Source organism: Ctenopharyngodon idella, chromosome 15 (assembly GCF_019924925.1).
Source record: "Ctenopharyngodon idella isolate HZGC_01 chromosome 15, HZGC01, whole genome shotgun sequence".
NCBI classification, from domain to species: Eukaryota; Metazoa; Chordata; class Actinopteri; order Cypriniformes; family Xenocyprididae; genus Ctenopharyngodon; species Ctenopharyngodon idella.
The window spans coordinates 3747353-3766198 of NC_067234.1; the positions used below are offsets into that span (position 1 = coordinate 3747353).

General features: G+C 38.4%; 2 protein-coding genes across 24 annotated transcripts in view; both read left to right on the forward strand.

Moving 5' to 3' along the window:
- The window catches only part of LOC127496305 (sialic acid-binding Ig-like lectin 14), a 139998-nt gene extending 134537 nt beyond the window's left edge, over positions 1 to 5461 (forward strand). For all 6 annotated transcript variants that reach the window (XM_051864192.1, XM_051864193.1, XM_051864191.1 and 3 more), the window contains exons 9-13: positions 1129 to 1155; positions 1495 to 1536; positions 1892 to 1960; positions 2277 to 2295; positions 2888 to 5461. In XM_051864192.1, the coding sequence (XP_051720152.1) occupies positions 1129 to 1155; positions 1495 to 1536; positions 1892 to 1960; positions 2277 to 2295; positions 2888 to 2950 (220 nt within the window). In that variant the 3' untranslated portion in view covers positions 2951 to 5461. The remainder of the gene's footprint in view (positions 1 to 1128; positions 1156 to 1494; positions 1537 to 1891; positions 1961 to 2276; positions 2296 to 2887) is intronic.
- A 151-nt stretch (positions 5462 to 5612) lies between these two features.
- LOC127496289 (sialoadhesin-like) overlaps positions 5613 to 18846 on the forward strand; it is a 256687-nt gene continuing 243453 nt past the window's right edge. For 11 of the 18 annotated variants that reach the window (XR_007925278.1, XM_051864134.1, XM_051864135.1 and 8 more), the window contains exon 1: positions 18391 to 18736. Coding sequence is in view for 15 of the 18 variants with exons in the window: in XM_051864134.1 (XP_051720094.1) it covers positions 18391 to 18736 (346 nt within the window). In the remaining 3 variants the exon portion in view is untranslated. Of the gene's footprint in view, positions 6155 to 18352; positions 18737 to 18846 lie in introns of those variants that run through there. The other 7 variants (XR_007925281.1, XR_007925283.1, XM_051864139.1 and 4 more) reach the window with 2 other exon arrangements.

The following is an 18846-nucleotide window of genomic DNA, read 5'->3' on the forward strand; positions in this document are numbered from 1 at the left end:
TATGAGTTAAACGATCGTTAGATTTATTCACCATTGGCAGCGTGATTTATTGTAATGCTTTTTTTCTCAGTTGGTCAGAACAAAAGTGGCAGACATGTTACTTACTTGTTCAGATGACATTTTCTGGTGAAAATTCCTAGTTTGGTCATACTTCCAAGATGGAGAATCTGTGATTCCGAAGTACAGTATCCACACCAATGTGGTGACTGACACCAAACGTTAGATTTATCCGTGATGACGGTTAAACTTACGGACTGCAGCTTTAAATTTGTGTAAATTAAAAATTGTGATAACTTAAAAGGCTATTAAATGTAAAAAAAAAAAAAAAAAGTTACTTTCAATTATACTTTAATGTTGAATGGCTATAAGTAATGGCTGAAAATGAGAAGAAAAAAATAGTAGTATTTGTATCAGTGATACTTGCCTTCATTCATATAATGCTACTTAGTAAAAAGATGCAATTAAACATTATTTAAATAAACCATTTTTTAATGTTGTTTCTACATTAATTTGGAGCTTCAATGTGAAATTATTGCAATATAAAAAAATGTATTGAGTTAGTCTAATGATAGGTGGTTTTAGGGGGAGTGAGTGATCATGTTGTTTTAATAAAATATGCCATTAACTGCTTTTAATTTTGACTTGAATTTTGAGAAGTATTAGCACTTAAATTTTATTGTTGTGTCCCATGTCTAGAATCAATTAAATATTTCTTGTAAATTTCGCTGTATTATGAACACAGTTTTAGATTGTTTTTAGATTACAAAAGATTGTTTTATCATTAAATTTGACAAATTCAAACAGTCAGAAGCTGTTGTGTGTTACTTATCTTTAGTTATTGAAAAAGTCCCCACAGTACTGTTTTTTATATATATCTATATATATATCTATATTCAGCACTGTTGTTGAGGCAGAATCTTCAGTATGGTCATAAGCCACCAACACAATGTTCATTTTTAAATATGTAAAAGTTTCACTACCGTTTCACCAGTTTGTGGTTGAGTCAATTAATGCTTTACTGTCTTTCTGTGCAGTTGTGGGTGGCATGTAAAACATTAATCTGTAAATGAAGATATGACAAGATTAAATTTTCTCATTTGCATTTTTTCTGTTCCTCTTTTTATTTAGGAGGTCTATTTGGAGTAGATTTTCAAGGTATCCACACACTGCCTCTTCAGTTTGCTAAGGACAGTCTGTTTGCTTGTGTCATTGCAAAGACTATATTGCATATATATTACAATATGGCATCTTTTTGAGCCCAGTATCTGCTTCTAGTAAAATGAAAAACTTAGAATGAACAAAGTGAATTATGTGACTGTTACACCCTTGAAACAAATACTGTGGTACTAGTTATATTAATTAAATTAGTTGAGGAACCATAGAACTAAAACATGTATAAGAGCTATGTAGGCCAACGTTTTCACACCTGAAACAAACATGGAAATATATGTTCTGCTGATCCTAAAGACTAATATCTATTTTTACATTTTGAAGGAGAGGTCAAGGGCATCAGATTGACAGGAATTTTGACAATAGGTTAGTATCTGCATTCTTAGTATGATTTTTCTTATATCTTATATAAATTATATCCTTTTTTAAAGGATTTTTGATCAGTTTTAATCAATTACATTGCGGAGGTCTGATGCTACTAAATGTTTTTGTAAATGTTTTTGTTCTGTAAAACGGTAGATTATGGTGATAGAAACACCAAAGTCATGAGTTATTTTTTCAGGGAATGCATGAACTGATGAAATGTCTAAAAATATAAATATAAAATCTTTTTTCCTGTTAAATCCTATCAGTATTTTTGTCATGAGCAATTTTTACTATAGGGTAAATATATAAAGCTATCTTTTACTTAAGTATGATAAAGGTTTTTGAATCTTAACAGGGCAAACAACGTATGTACGGTGTCAGGAAACAAGCCTTTCGACAAACCTCGTATGCCATCACCAAAGAGGTACAGAGCATGTGAACTAAATTCATGGCATTTAATGATGTCTGTTTGTTCTCAGTACTCAAATATTGTTCTATTTGTTACAACAATCCAATGTATGTTTAAATCATGTACAATTAGATTTTTTATCAGTGTTTTATTGTAGTTAGCATTTTTGAAGCAATTTATTAAAGTGGGGAGCAATGAAAAAATTAAATCAGCCATAACCATTGTTGCTTAAATCAATTATCAATAATTAATTTGATGAATGCTTTAAACAATTTATTATTTTTTTATTTAAAAATTCTTTTTAATTTTTTTTTCACATGATTCACCTCAGTAAGGCCAAATGCTACTCTGTGAGTATATACTTTATTCTTACGTGAACGTCTGTTAACTGCTAAGTGTTTGATTTCTTGTCTTGTAGATCATACATATATTGGTAACACTTTACAATAAGGTTCATTAGTTAACATTAGTTAACTACATTAGTTAACATAAACTAATAATGAACTGCACTTATAAAGCATTTATTAATCTGTGTTAATGTTAATTTCAACATTTACTAATACATTATTAAAATCTTGTTAACATTAGTTGTAGCATTTATTAATTTTTATTAATGTTAGTTTCAACATTTACTAATACTTTATTAAAATCTTGTTAACATTAGTTAATGCACTGTGAACTAACATGAACAATGAACAACTGTATTTTCGTTAACTAATGTTAATGAAGATTAGTAAATACAGTAACAAATGTATTGCTCACGGTTAGTTCATATGAGTTAATACATTAACTAATGCTTAACTAAGGAATCTTATTGTAAAGTGTTACCAATAAATTTTATCTCATAACTTTTGATTCATAGTTTGTGCATATCTGATGTGTTATTGTCTGTCTAATCTGACTTCTGTATCTCTGTTTTCTGTTAAAATCTTTCATTTGAAGGGTGATGATTGTGATGATGATTACACCAACACGGCAGACCTCAACTTATATGGAAATATCTGATGAAAATGCCAGTAGATTTCACATCAAGATCTTCAGGCAGTAATCCTGCCTACAATCCTACAGGCAAATTTTTTTTTTTTTTTTTTACATAATTTTTCACTATTTTTGAAGTAACACATTAAATGTGAAAGTACCATATTATGCAATCATTTCAGACATTTTTTCCTTACACAGAACCTTTTTGGCATAAAGGGTTCTTTAAAATTGAGTCAAGGACCAAAGGGTTCTACGTAGAACTCCATTGAACATTCTTCTAAGAGTGTACATTTTACACTCTAGATATATATATATGTATAAAAAAATTATTGTATAATTAATGTACATAATAGTCATATATAGCAGTGGCGAGCGGTGACTTTTAAACCCTGGGTGGCGTGTTATGTCAAAAATGCAGCTGGAGCAGATCATAGACTGTAAAAAAAGATGGACGACGCACCTTCACAGTGTGCCAATATGGCGCTGACATCTTGCAGAATCAGTTAATAAAGCAGAACAACTCAATATGTCATTGTGAAATAAACAGTTCTGGAAATGTAGAATTTAAAGTTAAAGCTCCAATCTCCTCCCGAAGATCGAGAACAAAAAGTCCTTTGGTGCTTCAGTGACAACTTCGCTCCGAGAAGCTGTCAATCACAGCTGTCAATCATGACATCAAAACCCGTGTTTTTATGGCATCAAATAACTAACTAAAAACAAACTTATTTAAAGAACAAACGTTTTAACTAACATCAGCGTGATAAAAATTGTCTAAAATGACAGAAATGATCTTTGGAAAAAAAATATTTTGACGTGTAATTTGACTGTTTAGTTTGTCTCGCGTTCCATTACATTACATGGAGAGGGCAGGGTTTATGACCGATCCAGACGCTTTGGCTTATCTTTTTAGGACTCGTGTGGCACCCTTGGTACAGATACATTTGATCGACAGAATGTTATAGCTGCTCAGTTGCTTACTCTCATTACACATAGCAACACAGCTGAAAGTATTCCTTGTTTGACCTTTAGAAAGTAGCCTACATTTACCTCTTGATGCCTTCACAAGCACCCGTAAAAGCTGTTGTTTTTGGTTTGAGTCAGGCGAGATGCGCGAAACGGCCGTTTGCAAAATATGCTGTATTTTTGTAATTCTACTAGGTGGCACTAATGTCACAGAAACTGCTTCACCTACGGTACGGTGCATCGGCTGAAGACACACATCTAAATCAGAGATGACAAATGAACACCATGGCATGCATCAATTTAAATGCATGCCAGAAGTGTTTTTTTTTTTTTTAATTAAGAATTAAAATAAGTTGGCCTATAATATAATAATTATTAGTAGCCTATTCAGTTATGACTTTTTTCACTTGATTTAGTTGAGTTTGTTTTGTCTCAAATACAATGTGATTTTCATTTGATCGATCTGGAAGCAGCAGCACATTTTTCCTCTTGGGCGAGCAATCCGCTTGCAACTTTTCCAGTGCACTGAATCCCCCATAGGCCAACAAACATTGAGAACGCGGAACAATGATGACGATACATAACAACAGAGTAAAGGCGCAAAAGCTGCTGTAGATCCGCTTACCCAGAAGCCTCTGTAACTGGCAGATTTAAAGAAACTTACCGTTGTTTGAAAGAAAAAAATACTATGAAAAAGTATTTTAAAAAAGTATTTTCCAACATTTTATCATGTAGGCTTTATGGTATACCTCAAACAGAGGAATTTATAGTAATTTATAGTAATTTTTTGTGTTAATGTTAATCAGTGAGTCCACAAATGGCTTGGGTATGCAGAGCATTCGCAGCTTATATGGACCGCACGCTACTGATATATAGTACTAAAATACTTTTTAATGTGTGAGAGACAATGAAACATTTAGCTGAACTTTCTGTTTTGAATCTTTAGATGGCACAGGCTGACAGGTCCTTAACTCAATCTGCTTGCAATCACATTGTTATCTTTAAGGCACAGCTGATTGGTTCCTGCTATATCAGTAGCCAATGAGCTCACTGCTCAACCTTCAAATACTTGGTCAGCATTTGCTGTAGCAGTTGCAGTGCGCTTTTCAGAAACCCTCAGTATCCCCTGCTCCTCCTGTATAAATCTGCTATGGGTAATTCATGTAAGCTATTTTGTACAGCAGTAGCATGTCTTACTTGCTCACAGCAGCATGTCATGTATGTATTGGCAATAGTAAGTCCCGTACTTGCTCTGCAACGGCAGCAGCAGCAGCATCAGTAACCAATAGCAACAATAACAGAAACAGCAGTGTAGCAGATCTTTTCTGCCAAGACCAAACATAACATTTTCAAACACTCAGAGAGTTGACATGACAGAACTGTATTTGTATTTTCATTTTTGGGAAATAATTTGCAGACCCCATGCAACTTCCCATTGACACTGTTTTAGAGACAAGCTGTTTTGTGTGTTTATTTCAGTTTTTTATGACCAAAAAATACTCAAATGTAAAATAGCATCTTGATGTTTAATTTGTACCAGCTTAAATGTTTAATAAAATGCACTGCAATACATACGCTGTTACTCTTTGCCATCTGTATTTCTGTATGTCATTCCTGCTCTGTTTGGGCAGGTGGTTTCAGAATATGTTTTTCAGCATCAAGCAGAATGTCATATACTCTCTTAAATTCTGGATTTTTCTTGGTCAAAGGATTTACATGCTATTTAGAACAGATGCCAAATGTGTGACCTCAGACCTGCGGTCAAACAGCCTTATTTGGAAGAAAATAAAATAGGCCTCCATCTCGGTTCTTCTCTCAACCAGTGTTTTAATAAAAGTGCGGTGATTTGACGCTCACTCAGTATCCTTCTCACATAACGAACAGTGCTTTTGTATTTCTCTCAGTCTCTCACATTTCACATGGTGTAGACCTTTTTCATCCAGTCCACTTCTTTGCTAATGAGACTTCATTAAGAAGGTAAGAATGGAAATTAAAGTGTATTAAATATTGTAGCAATATATATAGTACGATATGTAACGGAAAAATAAAGGTTTCAATTTCCATAAATTTTAGCCCACATTTTTTTTTTTTTTTTTTTTTTCTGGGTTTGGTGGTCAATCACTGATTTCTATTGTAAGTCTGTTGGACAGAATATGTTCTTGGCAATATTTTTTGTGCACATAAAACAACAGTTGTTTTTGTTTTTACTTAAGGGCAAATCCAGGAACGTGATGGGACCTCTACTACTTAAATTGCTTTTACAAGGTATAGAATCCATTTCCCTCTCTTCGTTCAGTTAGTGATGTCTGTCTTGAGCATTTAAAAAAATATCCAATTTGTGCTGGATTTAGTTGTGTAAATATTGTTTACATAATGGACATTTTGCAGTTGAACTATGTTAAATATTGCAGTGTACACACAATTACAGTTGGAAGGATGGAAGTTTGTTTCTGAATGCCCAAAGTACATACAATGTCAATTTAATATAAACCCCCATACAGAAATGTAATATATGTATGTATATGTCCCTATATCACGAGTAGTGTTGTTATATATTATAACGCAATATATTATTATCACATATATACATCCTAATTTATGTCTAATTTATATATGAAAGTATATTTAAACAACACATATGCAAACATTTGGTATGCTTATATAGGATGTTATATAGGTTTATAGCATTTATGAAATACCCATAGTAAAATTGGTATATGTACATATATTAAAAATAATTATATGATGATTTTTATATGGTGCTGTATGTTAAGACCATGTGAACAATATATGTCTAATTTATATTTGAAAGTTTATTTAAACAACACATATGCAAACATTTGGTATGCTTATATAGGATGTTACATAGGTTTATAGCATACCGTTTATGAAATACCCATAGTAGAATTATTATATATATTAAATATAATTATATGATGATTTTTTATATGGAACTGTATGTTAAGACCATATATGTGAACAATATATGTCAATTTATGTATGCAAGTTTATCTAAACAACATATATGCAAACATTCAGTATACTTATATTGGACTTTGGGTTTTATTTAAGTTTATACCATATATGAAATACCTGTAGTAAACATAGTGTATGTACATATATTAATTTTTTTTTATATGATGAATTTTTATATAGAACTGTATGTTAAGACCATATATGTGAACATACTTCTTTATATATGCAAGTTTATTTACAGAACATGTATGCAAATATTCATTCGGTGTGCTTTTGTTAGGATTTTGTTATACCACATATGAAATACCCATAGTAAAATTAGTATAAACACATATATTTTCTAATGTACTGTATGTTAATGCCATAGCCTATATGTGAACAATATATGTCTCATTTATATGTGTAGGTTGATTTAAACAACCTGAGAAAAAAAAAAAAAAAAAAATACTGTATGTTTATGTTATATTGGTTTTATATACCATATATGAAATATCTATAATAAAATTAGTATATAGCCTATATTCAAAATATTTATATGATGAATTTTTATATGGTACTGTATGTTAAGACCATGCATGTGAACAATATATGTCTAATTTATATTTGAAAGTTTATTTAAATAACACATATGCAAACATTTGGTATGCTTGTGTAGGATGTTATATAGGTTTACAGCATACTGTATATAAAATACCCATTGTAGAATTATTATACATATATTAAAAATAATTATATGATGATTTTTTTTTTTTTTATGTGGAACTGTATGTTAAGACCATATATGTGAACAATATATGTCTAATTTATTTATGCAAGTTTATCTAAACAACATATATGCAAACATTCAGTGTGCTTATATGGGATTTTGGGTTTTATATAAGTTTATACCATATATGAAATACCTGTAGTAAACATAGTACATGTACATATGTACATGTACATATGTAGTACATGTACATGTACATATGAACCATGGTTACATACATAACCTGAGACATTCCCTTTCGAAAGGGAACTCAACTCCGCATTCGAAAACGCTATGGGGAACGATATACCCACACCGCCATGCTTGAGGGGAGTGCATGCCACAAATGGCTAGACAAACGTCAGAACTAGCAGCTTCAAGAACCACTCCCCCTACGGGTCATACATAGGCTGTCAGTGACAGCATTCCCTATGGCCAGCAGCCCAAGCTAAAAGCCTCAAAGAGGCCTTCCACAGAAGGCCTATTAAGGCCGCTCAAAGGCTTCTGGAACCAAGTTTCTTTTCAAAGAAAGAGGGTACCTTTAAGGGAATGTGGCCAGGGGGCCCGAGGGAACCCTAGCCAGTCACTTGTCAGGGGAACGTACTCAACCCTGATTGCCACCAGGGAGGCCGACCTGGTCTACTTTTACAAAAACCTAGTCTTGGCCAACAACCTGTCTGATCGCAGAGTCTCAAGTCACATTCTTCAGAGAAGATATCCAGTAAGAGTGATTGCAAAGGGGCAGTAACCAACTCAGACCAGAGCGTAGAGACGGGCATCCCGGAGAGCAGGGACTCAGCTTAGCGCTTTTTAAAGGGCGGCCTGTGAAGGCCACACACCTAGAACAGCTTGAGATCCCACAAACATGGAACTCACTCAGAATGAACCGAGTTTAACTAGCAGATAAGACTGTAGAGTGCCCACATATTACAGTTTACCACAACACATTCCAACAAGCAGTATACTCAGTAAAAACACTTTTTACTCTTTAAGCAAGAGGAGTACAATTTACGCCATCGTGCTCTAGAGGAGGTCCAAACAGGACCTGCAACTTCAGAATGACAGGGGTGTCAGCTAGTGGCAGTGTCTATGCTCTAAGGGAGCCAAATCTGAGAACCAAACTTTCCAGTGAGGTTGATTAGTTTAGCTCAACCTGAGCACACATTCCAACAGGCAATGTACTCAGTAAAAACACTTTTTACTCTTTAAGCAAGAGGAGTACAAACTCACGCCATCATGCTCTAAAGGAGGCCCAAACAGGGCCTGCAACTCCAGAAAGGCACGTGGCGACAGCCAGTGGCAGTGTCTAAGCTCTAAGGGAGCCAAATCTAAGAACCAAACCATCCAGTGAGGTTAACTAGTTTAACTCAACCTGAGCTAATCTTATCCACACATTCCAACAAGCAGTGTACTCAGTAAAAATACTTTTTACTCTTTAAGCAAGAGGAGTACAAACTTACGCCATCATGCTCTGAAGGAGGCCCAAACAAGGCCTGTGACTCCAGAAAGACATGTGGCGTCAGCTAGTGGCAGTGTCTAAGCCCTAAGGGAGCCAAATCTGAGAACCAAACCATCCAGTGAGGTTAACTAGTTTAGCTCACCCTGAGCTTAATTTTATCCACACATTCCATCAGGCAGTGTACTCAGTAAATACACTTTTTACTCTTAAAGCAAGAGGAGTACAAACTTACGCCATCATGCCCTGAGGGAGGTCCAAACAGGACCTGCGACTTCAGAATGACACTGGCGTTTCAACCTGTGGCAGTGCTATTTTCCAAGTGAGCAAACTCTAACTGAAACATCTACCAACAAGCCTTGTAATACAACAAGCTATTGTGCTCTGAAGGAGGCCAAAACGGAGCCTTCTACTTCACACAACACGAGTGTCAGCTTGTGGCAGTGTTCAAGCTCTAAGGGAGCCATATATGAAAACCAAACTATGTAGTGAGGTTAGCTTATTAAACCCAACCTGAGCTTATACATTCCAACAGGCAATGTACTCAGTAAAAACACTTTTTACCCTTACAGCAAGGGGAGTACAAACTACGTCACCATACTCTAAAGGAGGCAAAAGTCAGGCCTACTATTCCAGAACACACTGGTGCTAGCCTGTGGCAGTATTAGAGTTACTGAGCTCACAACGTGTAGGGCAGGAACCAGAACTAACATATTAAAGTACAATAACCTTGAACAATAAAGGGAGTACTATTAATCCAACCCTGAAAATACAGGGTGGGTACTTCACATCAGAAATTCTCACCAAAAACAGATACAATCTGTACTGAACCCTAGGGAACAGGAGTTTTCATAAAAAGCTACCACCATATCACTCAAGCTTGAACATAGTTCAAGGGGTTCAGGGGAAACACTGAAGTCAAAGTACCACTAGATAGTTCTGGGGGAGCGGGGCCACAGTAACAAAGTTTCTATTCACATAGTGAGAAGGGCCTACACCGCCTGAGACAACGGCACCAGGGAGACTTAGCAATAGTCTGCTACCTTAGCTGCTATCTATTTTGCACCTACACTGAAGGGACAATGGGCCTTGGCCTGACAACTCTGATAAGAGGAGGCCAGAACTAGGAAAACTACACTCACATAAAAAGGGGTAGTATAAAAAGGGCATAAAATGCTATTAGCAGCGCCTAAACCCTAGTTCTAGCCTAGGCCAGCTATAGCTGTGGGCCTAGAAGGCCAACACATAAGCATAGATCTGCCTGGGGCTAAGAAACAACAGCCTCTACCAATGACTCTCAACTGAGAGGAGGCAAACTCTGAGAATACTAAATTTCTGAGTAAAGCTCAAAGGAGCAAAGATCAACCCAAGCACAAATGTCAAGCGGCCTGTAAGGCCAATGCTAAACATAGATCTATCTGAAGTTAGTGAAAGCTAATCTCAAATCTCTAGCATTACTAGAGGAGAAAGCTAATTAACCAAAAGGTGGCTAACAGTGACATCTGAATACATATGAACGGTGGCTTCATTAACTGAAGCCAACACATCCAAAAAAGGGGACAAACAAAGTACTACCCTAATAATATATCGTTACAGCCAAACTAATGGAACTTCAGGGCCCTTAGGGAAACTGATTATAAATAAAAACATAAAGAAACCTACCAAGCCAATTTCAGCAGGTCTAACTGATATGCTTACAAACAGACATTGTGTGTAAAGCAACACCCGCCTGACCTGCTGCTGCGTATAGAGCGTTGGAGCCTACCTATATAACGAGATAGTTGCGCCCATCTCGTCAGTAGGAGGCATCGACGCGTACACATACTCACTCCATCAATACCAGCGAATTAACCTGCTGATGTTGATGAATGCGAGCTGAATACAGGTCCTTCCATGCCTTCTCGATCTCAGTATGAAGATCAAGAAGGAATGGAAAACTAATGGTGGCTGGAGAATTATGGCAAAAAAGGAACCGTTCGACGAACAATCCGCGAGTAGTTTCTTTCTTAACCTGCTCCAATTGCAGCCGCAGTCTGCCAGAGGCGCATTCCATAATCTCACACAGCTGTACATACGTCGGGGCAGGGTGGCTTTGAGGATTCAGGAGGCTGACCATCTTCATCCTCATCAGCCATCTCCTGCTCTCTTGTTTGGCTTTAGAACAAGAAGAGCAACTGCTGCTGAATCTAATGATATCATAGACAACACATCATCATAATCATACAGTTCTCTCCCGTCAGCTGTCGAAGGTCACGGGGAATTTCACCCCTTCAACTCTTCAACAAGCTCCAGCTGAAAACCCCTTGATCTAGTCTCTACTCTGCCTCAGCAAGAGTAAGACCCGAACCATTAGGTGCAGCTGCCAGTCCTTCTCCTCTCAAGGAAAAGACCAGAAGAGAGTGGAGCATTTTACAAGTAAAACACACTCACAATAACAGACAGATCCCACAAGAACTGCCTGTACATGCTCTTTTGTTCTCATAAAAGACAACGTTATAAGTTATGTATGTAATCAGATGTCAACACTATGGGACATGGATGCACATACTTACTGAAACATTTGTCAGACATAAATTGTCTTACCTTAATATCGGTTTGATATCATTTCAAACAAAACAGTCCCTGAAGACGAAAAAGTTACTGACTGGTTCTCTAGGCGCTCCTTATATACTTCGGGGTCGCGCTATGATGACGTCATAGGCTGTCGCTGGCCAACAGGATTGTCGTGAGTTGATTTTGTTTTCAGACACCGGTTCACGCGGAGGCGTTCCCCATAGCGTTTTCGAACGCAGAGTTGAGTTTCCTTTCGAAAGGGAACAGATGAATGTGCGCTGCGCTTCTGCTGCTCTATCAAATGATAAACAGTGCAAGTTGCCTGATCCATTCAGATTTGTCTCAGGATTTTGTGTTATACAGTCGTGTGATATATGGGAACATTAAAGATTAATGTTCCCAATATATTAGCAAACGACTGCAACCATGCAACGCAGCCAAATACAGAAATGCCCTGCAAAAGTTCACAACACACATAAATACAAAAAACGCGCTGCAAATAGCACAGATGACAAAGGAAATGTTTCAAGGGGACCCTAAAGAAGTGACGAATCTAGCTGGGAATAGGATGCATTTATTGTTCCATGTCTACTTTTTACCGGTGTGGCCAAATAACAAGTAGACATGGGACGCTCCGTTCTCGTTTGGCACTCCTCTCGAGGGAAGAGGTGTCCGCATCTGCGCCTGGTGATTCTGGCCCCGTTTGTGCTGAGGCAGAACGGTGGCTGCAATCATGGGGTTTGCGGGTGAGCTCGTTGGGAAGTTTGAGAGAGGTGTATTTTCTCTCAGCCCACTGGGGCTGACGAGGATGAGTTGTTGGATGACAATGACGTCCGTGTTTGACGTCATCACGTCCAGCAGCGAGCGCTCTTCTGGCTGCTGTATATGCGGAGCTGCTGGAGTTTGTGGGACACGCTTCTGGCAGGCTGCGGCTGCCGTGAGGGCGCGTTAAGAAAGGGGCCGCACACGGAGGGCTCGACGAGCGGTTCCTTTCTGTCCATAGCTCTGCAGCTCCCATAAGCTTTCCATTCCTTCCTGATCTCCATGTTTGAGATCAGGAGGGCATGGAAAAACCCTAGCCGTTCAGATTTGTATCTGGGCCCAGACAGACGGGAGAGGGAAGAAGCGAGATTGAGATGGATGATCAATTGTAAACACCGCGGCGTTTGTAATCGATCCCCCAGCTGAAAGAGCGATTTACATCTACCCTCTCCTCTTCTTCTTCCACCTCCTATAGATATATATATATATATATATACGTGTATATATATTTTATAAACATATATCATGCTCAGATGCTTCTTATGGTCAGACTGGTGGCTGGGTCCATAGTGATTATTTTTCTGATGGCCCGCTTTTCCGGTTTGATAATGAGAGGATCTTTTAGGCTTAAAAGAAGGAAATAAAGGAGAATGAGGAATCTTCGGTCTTCGAGCCGCAGGAAGGTAAGCTCTGTTTATATTTAATGTTTTAAAATATGATGACCTTGTTTTTCCTGTATAGTTTTTCTGAGCATGTAGACAGCCAGGAGGCTGGTCCGTCTCGAGCTGAGGCTCAGGGTCCAGTATGGCTGCTCGGGTGCCTCCTCCTTTTCGGAGCAAGTCACTAAGACGGCGGGACTCAAGGAGGAAGAAGCAGGTTTTAAGGGAGGTGATCGATCACATACGGCAGTTGCGTCGGTAATCGATTCCCTCTCGTTGCGAGGGCGACTTTACATCTGCCCTCGCCCCTTCTTCCTCCGCCTCCTGGGCTTTGGATTCATTTTACATACTCAGGCGCTTCCTTAACAGTCAGGCCGACGGCTGGGCCTTTGAATATTTTTCTAAAGGCCCGCCTTCTGGTTTGATAGTGGAAGAGGCTCTTTTAGGCTTTAAAGAACCCTAGATTCCATCCTTCCTTGTTAAAGATAAGGGAAAGAGGAGTCTTTGGTCTTCAAGCCGCAGGAAAGGTGAGCTGGGTCTATATTTATGTTTCTAAATATGTTGACCTTGTGTTCCTGTATAGTTTTTCCTGAGTATGTAATCGGAAAAAGTAAGAGGGGTTTTTGGGCAAACTGAAGTTTGATAGGTTGGCTAGAACGATATATTGTGCAGGCCACAAAACGCCTCTTAGCCACCTGTTGTTTAGAGTAGCTTCTCATCTGGTGTTTGCTAGAGTAAGTTTGAGTAAGCACTCGTCACTTCAGTTAGTATCTATGTTTAGGTCGGCCTTAATCGGCCGCCTGACATTGTTTGCTTGTTGAGCTTCGCTTTATTTCCTCTTTTCTATGGACATTCAGAGCTGAAGCCCAGGTGTTGCTATGCGTGTGGCCCCGTAGGCCCACAGCCTAGCGGCCCAGACTAGGACTAGGTTCAGGTGTTTATTGTTATAAACCACCCTTTGTATTATTATCCCTTGTTAGGTTGTATAGTTCCTAGTTCTGGCCTCCTCCTGAGGGAGTTGTTAGGCCTTATGCCCATTTCCCCTTGTTTATGTAGGTGCAATGGCTGAGGTTAACAGCTAAGGTAGCAGGCTGTTATTAGCCTCCCTGGTGCTGTTTTCTCAAGTGGTAGGCCCTTATCTTTGCGTAGATAAGTGTATGCAGTGTATGCTAGGCCCCACTATCTAGAACTTTATTCATGCTATGAATTTGTCTTTCCCCTGAGCCCCTTGAATTTACATTCAAGTTTGAGTTACGGTGCTAGCTTTTTAGCTTCTGTCCTCTAGGGTTCAGTACAGATCTATAATTCTGTTTGGTGAGAGCATTTATCCTCTTTAGGATGGCATGTATGTACAAAGTATTCTTTTTGCTTTGAGTTCTAGCTGTTGCCCTACATGTATGTAAGCTTTACTCTAGTGCTGCCACAGGTTAGCACCTGTTCTCATAATAGCAGGCTTGTGTTAGCCTCTATTTAAGAGCGTGGTGACTATTGTACTCCCCGGTTAGGGTTTGTGTGTTACACTGAGTGCATCACCTGTTGGATTGCACACTCAGGTTGAGTGTATAGAGTCTTTCTTTCAGTTTGGTCTCTGTTAGCTCCCGCTAATTGATCATTGCCACAACAGCTATATTGCATATAACTGTAGGAGTTGTAGGCTCCATTGGATTTAGCCTTGTTCTAGTTTGCAGCTTGCGTTGCTGGTATATGATCATGAGTTTTACTCACGTAGTTTAGCACTGCCACAGGTTTATGCTCGTGTCCGTTTGAGGTTGTAGGCCTTGTAGGCCTCCCTTAGACCATGTTAGCATTTCATTGTACCCTGTAATTATGTGATTTATGGTACATTGCCTGTTGGAATGTGTAGACTTAGCTCAGGTTTTGTTAAGCTAGTTACCCACAACTGTTTGTTGGGTTTAGAGCTGGTCCCCTTTGAGCTTGGTCCCCTTTATAACCACTAGCTGGCGCCACGTGTGGTTGGAGTTGTAGGCCCTATTTTAGGCCTCCTTTCAGATTACATATTGGCACAGTTTTGTGTTGGTTTTTATGTGACTCATCACCATGGGTGTGTCGTGATTGCCACTAGCACGTGTTTGCAAGTTGTAGGCCTTGTAGGCCTCCTATGCAGCATGATGGAGTTCGATTGTGTACTCCTCTCACTTTGAGAGTAAAAGGTGCTTTTACTGAGTACATTTCTGAGTGGCTTACCTCTCAGGGTGTGTTTTTGTGTTAAACCGCACTGTTGTTCGGTTTTTCTGCATTTGCTTCCTTCATGGTTTTTCCTTTAGCTCTAGTTGAGCTAAGTAGCTACCTTGTAAGTAACTTGGTTCTATTTTGCTCCTAGAACTTTAGTGGCCCCTAGGCTGGTTTGTGCCTCCCGTTGAGGATCAGCCCCTAGGCTGGTTTGTGCTCCCCTGTATCAGGGTTTTTCTAGCGCACAGCCTCCTCAGTGCAATATCAGACGCTGAGTAGCATAGCACTCAGCTGAGTTCTGCTCTCCAGGATGCCCTCTACGATGTCTCTTTGTGCGGGTTTGAGTTGCTTACTGCCTTTTGCAGTCGCTCTTACTTGCTGTCTTCTCTGAAGAATGCGTTTGTTGAGACTCTGTATTCAGACAGCGTTGGCCAAGACTGAGTTTGTCCTATGTCAGATTAGGTCGGCCTCCCTGATGGCACTGGGGGTGACTATGTCCCCTTCTAGTGACTGGCCGGGGTTCCCTTCGGTTCCTTGGCCACATTCCCTTTAAGGGACCTTCTTTCTGCGGAAGATTGGTCCCAGAAGCCTTTGAGCGGCCTTGATAGGCTTTCTTCGGAAGGCATCTTTGAGGTTCAGCTTGGGCTGTTGGCCGTAGGGAATGCTGTCACTGACAGCCTTTGTGTGACCTGAGGGTGAGTTGCTATCTGGCGTTTCTCTCGAAACTGCTGGACGTTTGTCTAGCCATCTTGGCATGCACTGTCCTCAAGCATGGCGGCGTGGGTATATCGTTCCCCATATGCGGTCAACGCAGAGTAGAGTTCCCTTTCAAAAGGGAACGTCTCAGGTTACGCATGTAACCATGGTTCCCTGAGAACAGGGAACGAGACTCTGCGTTGCTTTGCCATGCTTCGGGGCTGCCTGCTGAACAGTCCCTCAAGACGATAAGATACTGACTGGTTCTCTAGGCGCTCCTTATATACTTCCGGGTCATGCTATGAAGATGTCATAGGCTGTCGCCAGGATTGGAGTGGTTCGATTCTTTGGCTTTCAGACACCGGTTCACGTGTGACGTTCCCCATATGCGGTCAACGCAGAGTCTCGTTCCCTGTTCTCAGGGAACCATGGTTACATGCGTAACCTGAGACGTTTTTTGTTCAACATCCTCATCGTATATAGGCTACGTTGTGAGTATTTGCAGCGTGTTGCTGTATTTGTTTGCATTTGTTGTCAAAGTGATGAAGATGTTTTCTTAATTTGGTGGTGTTTTTTTTTTTTCTTCAGTTGCAGCATGTTGAGCTCTCTCGGCCACTATACCATGTATTTATCAAAAACACATTTTACATACATTTCATTTTTTATATGCAAAATAAATACTAAGACTCTATGACATATCATGTAAACAATATGCTACACATGTATAATTTGTAAACTACACATTACCTACAAAGGCATATTAATAATTATATATGAGACATATATGTCAAAATATGCATTATACATACATGAACATATATTTAAATGGGATAAATTTATGTCAATATATGGCATTGTTCCTATTTCTAATAGTTTTCATATATGGCTGTGCATATATGTACATATATGTTTTCATTCTATATGAGATATGTCAAAATATATATTATACATGGATACATTATATGTCAATATATGGAACTGTTCTAATTTCTAATAGGTTTCATATGTAAGGAATAATTGACTCTGGGCCATTGAATTCTTAGAAAATAATGCACACCCGAGGTGTACCACCTTTCTAAGAATTCAATGGCCCGTAGTCAATTATTCCACTTATACTATGGTTACCACACCTCAAGACACTGTTTCGATATTTGTATTTCAAGATATTTGTCAGGTTTTTGTCCTTAAAACACTCATTTTTACGAGTGTAAAACACTAATTAAACACTGTTCTTTAAACACTAATTTCTTACGCATCACATCCCAAGCCTCCGTTGCTAATTCCAAAATGTTATTTCAGAACTAGTAACGAAGGCTTGAGCCTTGGTAATGATACTGTTGATTACAGTTATTAACATAGTGAGAGAGAGAGAGAGAGAGAGAGAGAGAGCATATGTGAATTTGCCTACCTGAGTGTCTGTGCCTCTCTCACGGCAGCACTGTCACTACTAATAGCGAAACGAAACTATAAGTTTTCATCCTATTGTTTACTATATTTATTTGCTTGGTCAGTGTCATTGTGGGTTTTGTTTCTTCTGCTGTTATAGGCTGTAAGGACCTTTTGAAATAACTGAAATCATTTGGCGAAGTTTTCCTGAAAATAATTGCGAACGTTAGAACCTTGGGAACCTTAGAACGTTGATCAACCAATCAGGTTCGAGCATTCAACAGCCCCATAGTATAAATGTTTTTACTTTATATGAGAGTATATTCCATATATTGATATTTCATATACTGTATGTACATACAGCATTACATCTGTGGCCCCAGCCAGTCTGCACAATGAAAGCGTTCAAACTGCAATATTTAACAAATATGCATGTTAAATATATACATATACTGCCAAGCATCCCATATGTAAACAGTAATTCATCCATCAAATACAGAAGAAAGTCCTGCACAATATGCATATTTTAAACACTCATGACAAACATCACTACCTGCCAAGACAGCAATTAGATGCTGCCTGGCTTTTTTTTTTTTTTTTTTTTTTTCATGTTGAAAACCTCTTACAGGGCTGTCAAGTGAAAAGCAAACCAAGCATTTTAAATTGTGGCTATGTTAAATTATTAGGGGAAGGTGTTTGTGTGGATGATTTTTGCCTGGCCTGTGGGCCCCGTGATATTATACCACCATTCACCCCATTCACTGCCCAAAATGATTTTTGATCAGAAAGTGTAGGAATGCACTTTACAAGTTTATATTCATTAGTGTTACACAAACATTGTCAATAGATAAACTGGTTTCTTGTGTATTAGCATGAATTAGTTGGCATCGTGTTAAAAGTAATAGATAACTTAAATATACACTATCATTTTGAGTCTTTATGCATTAAACACCAATATTTATAAAAAAAAAAAAAAAAAAATAAAAAAAAAGCTTAATCCTCCGCTCAGCCATTAATATTCTCCAACTTTTGTCCCACAGCTGTTCTTCTGTATGATGCTTTGGCATGGAGAGTGACAATGCCAAAAAGCATTCGTGGCCTCCAGGATTCCTGTCTGGTTATACCATGTTCTTTCTCTTACTCATCATACCCACCTAAAAACCCACGTAGAGTTGTGTGGTATCAGTGGGTCTCTAAAGGTTATCCTTTAGTTTATGATCCATGGTATCCAAATGAAGTCATTGATAAGTTTAGATGGAAAACTGATTTATATGGAAACCCATCAAATTGGGATTGCAGTCTGCTGATCACAAACCTGGAACAGTCCCACCATGGAGAGAAATTATACGCATGGATTGACCCTGAAAATGTTGGCTGGCGCACCTATGCGTTTTATGATGTCACCTCTACAATCCATGTCGACAGTATGTAAATATTCTTGTAATAATATTCGTCTAGTTTAATATCTGTGATTGTCAAAATGTGCCTAAAAGTGTTGGTCAATAACAGAACATTAGACAAAATTTCTTTCAAA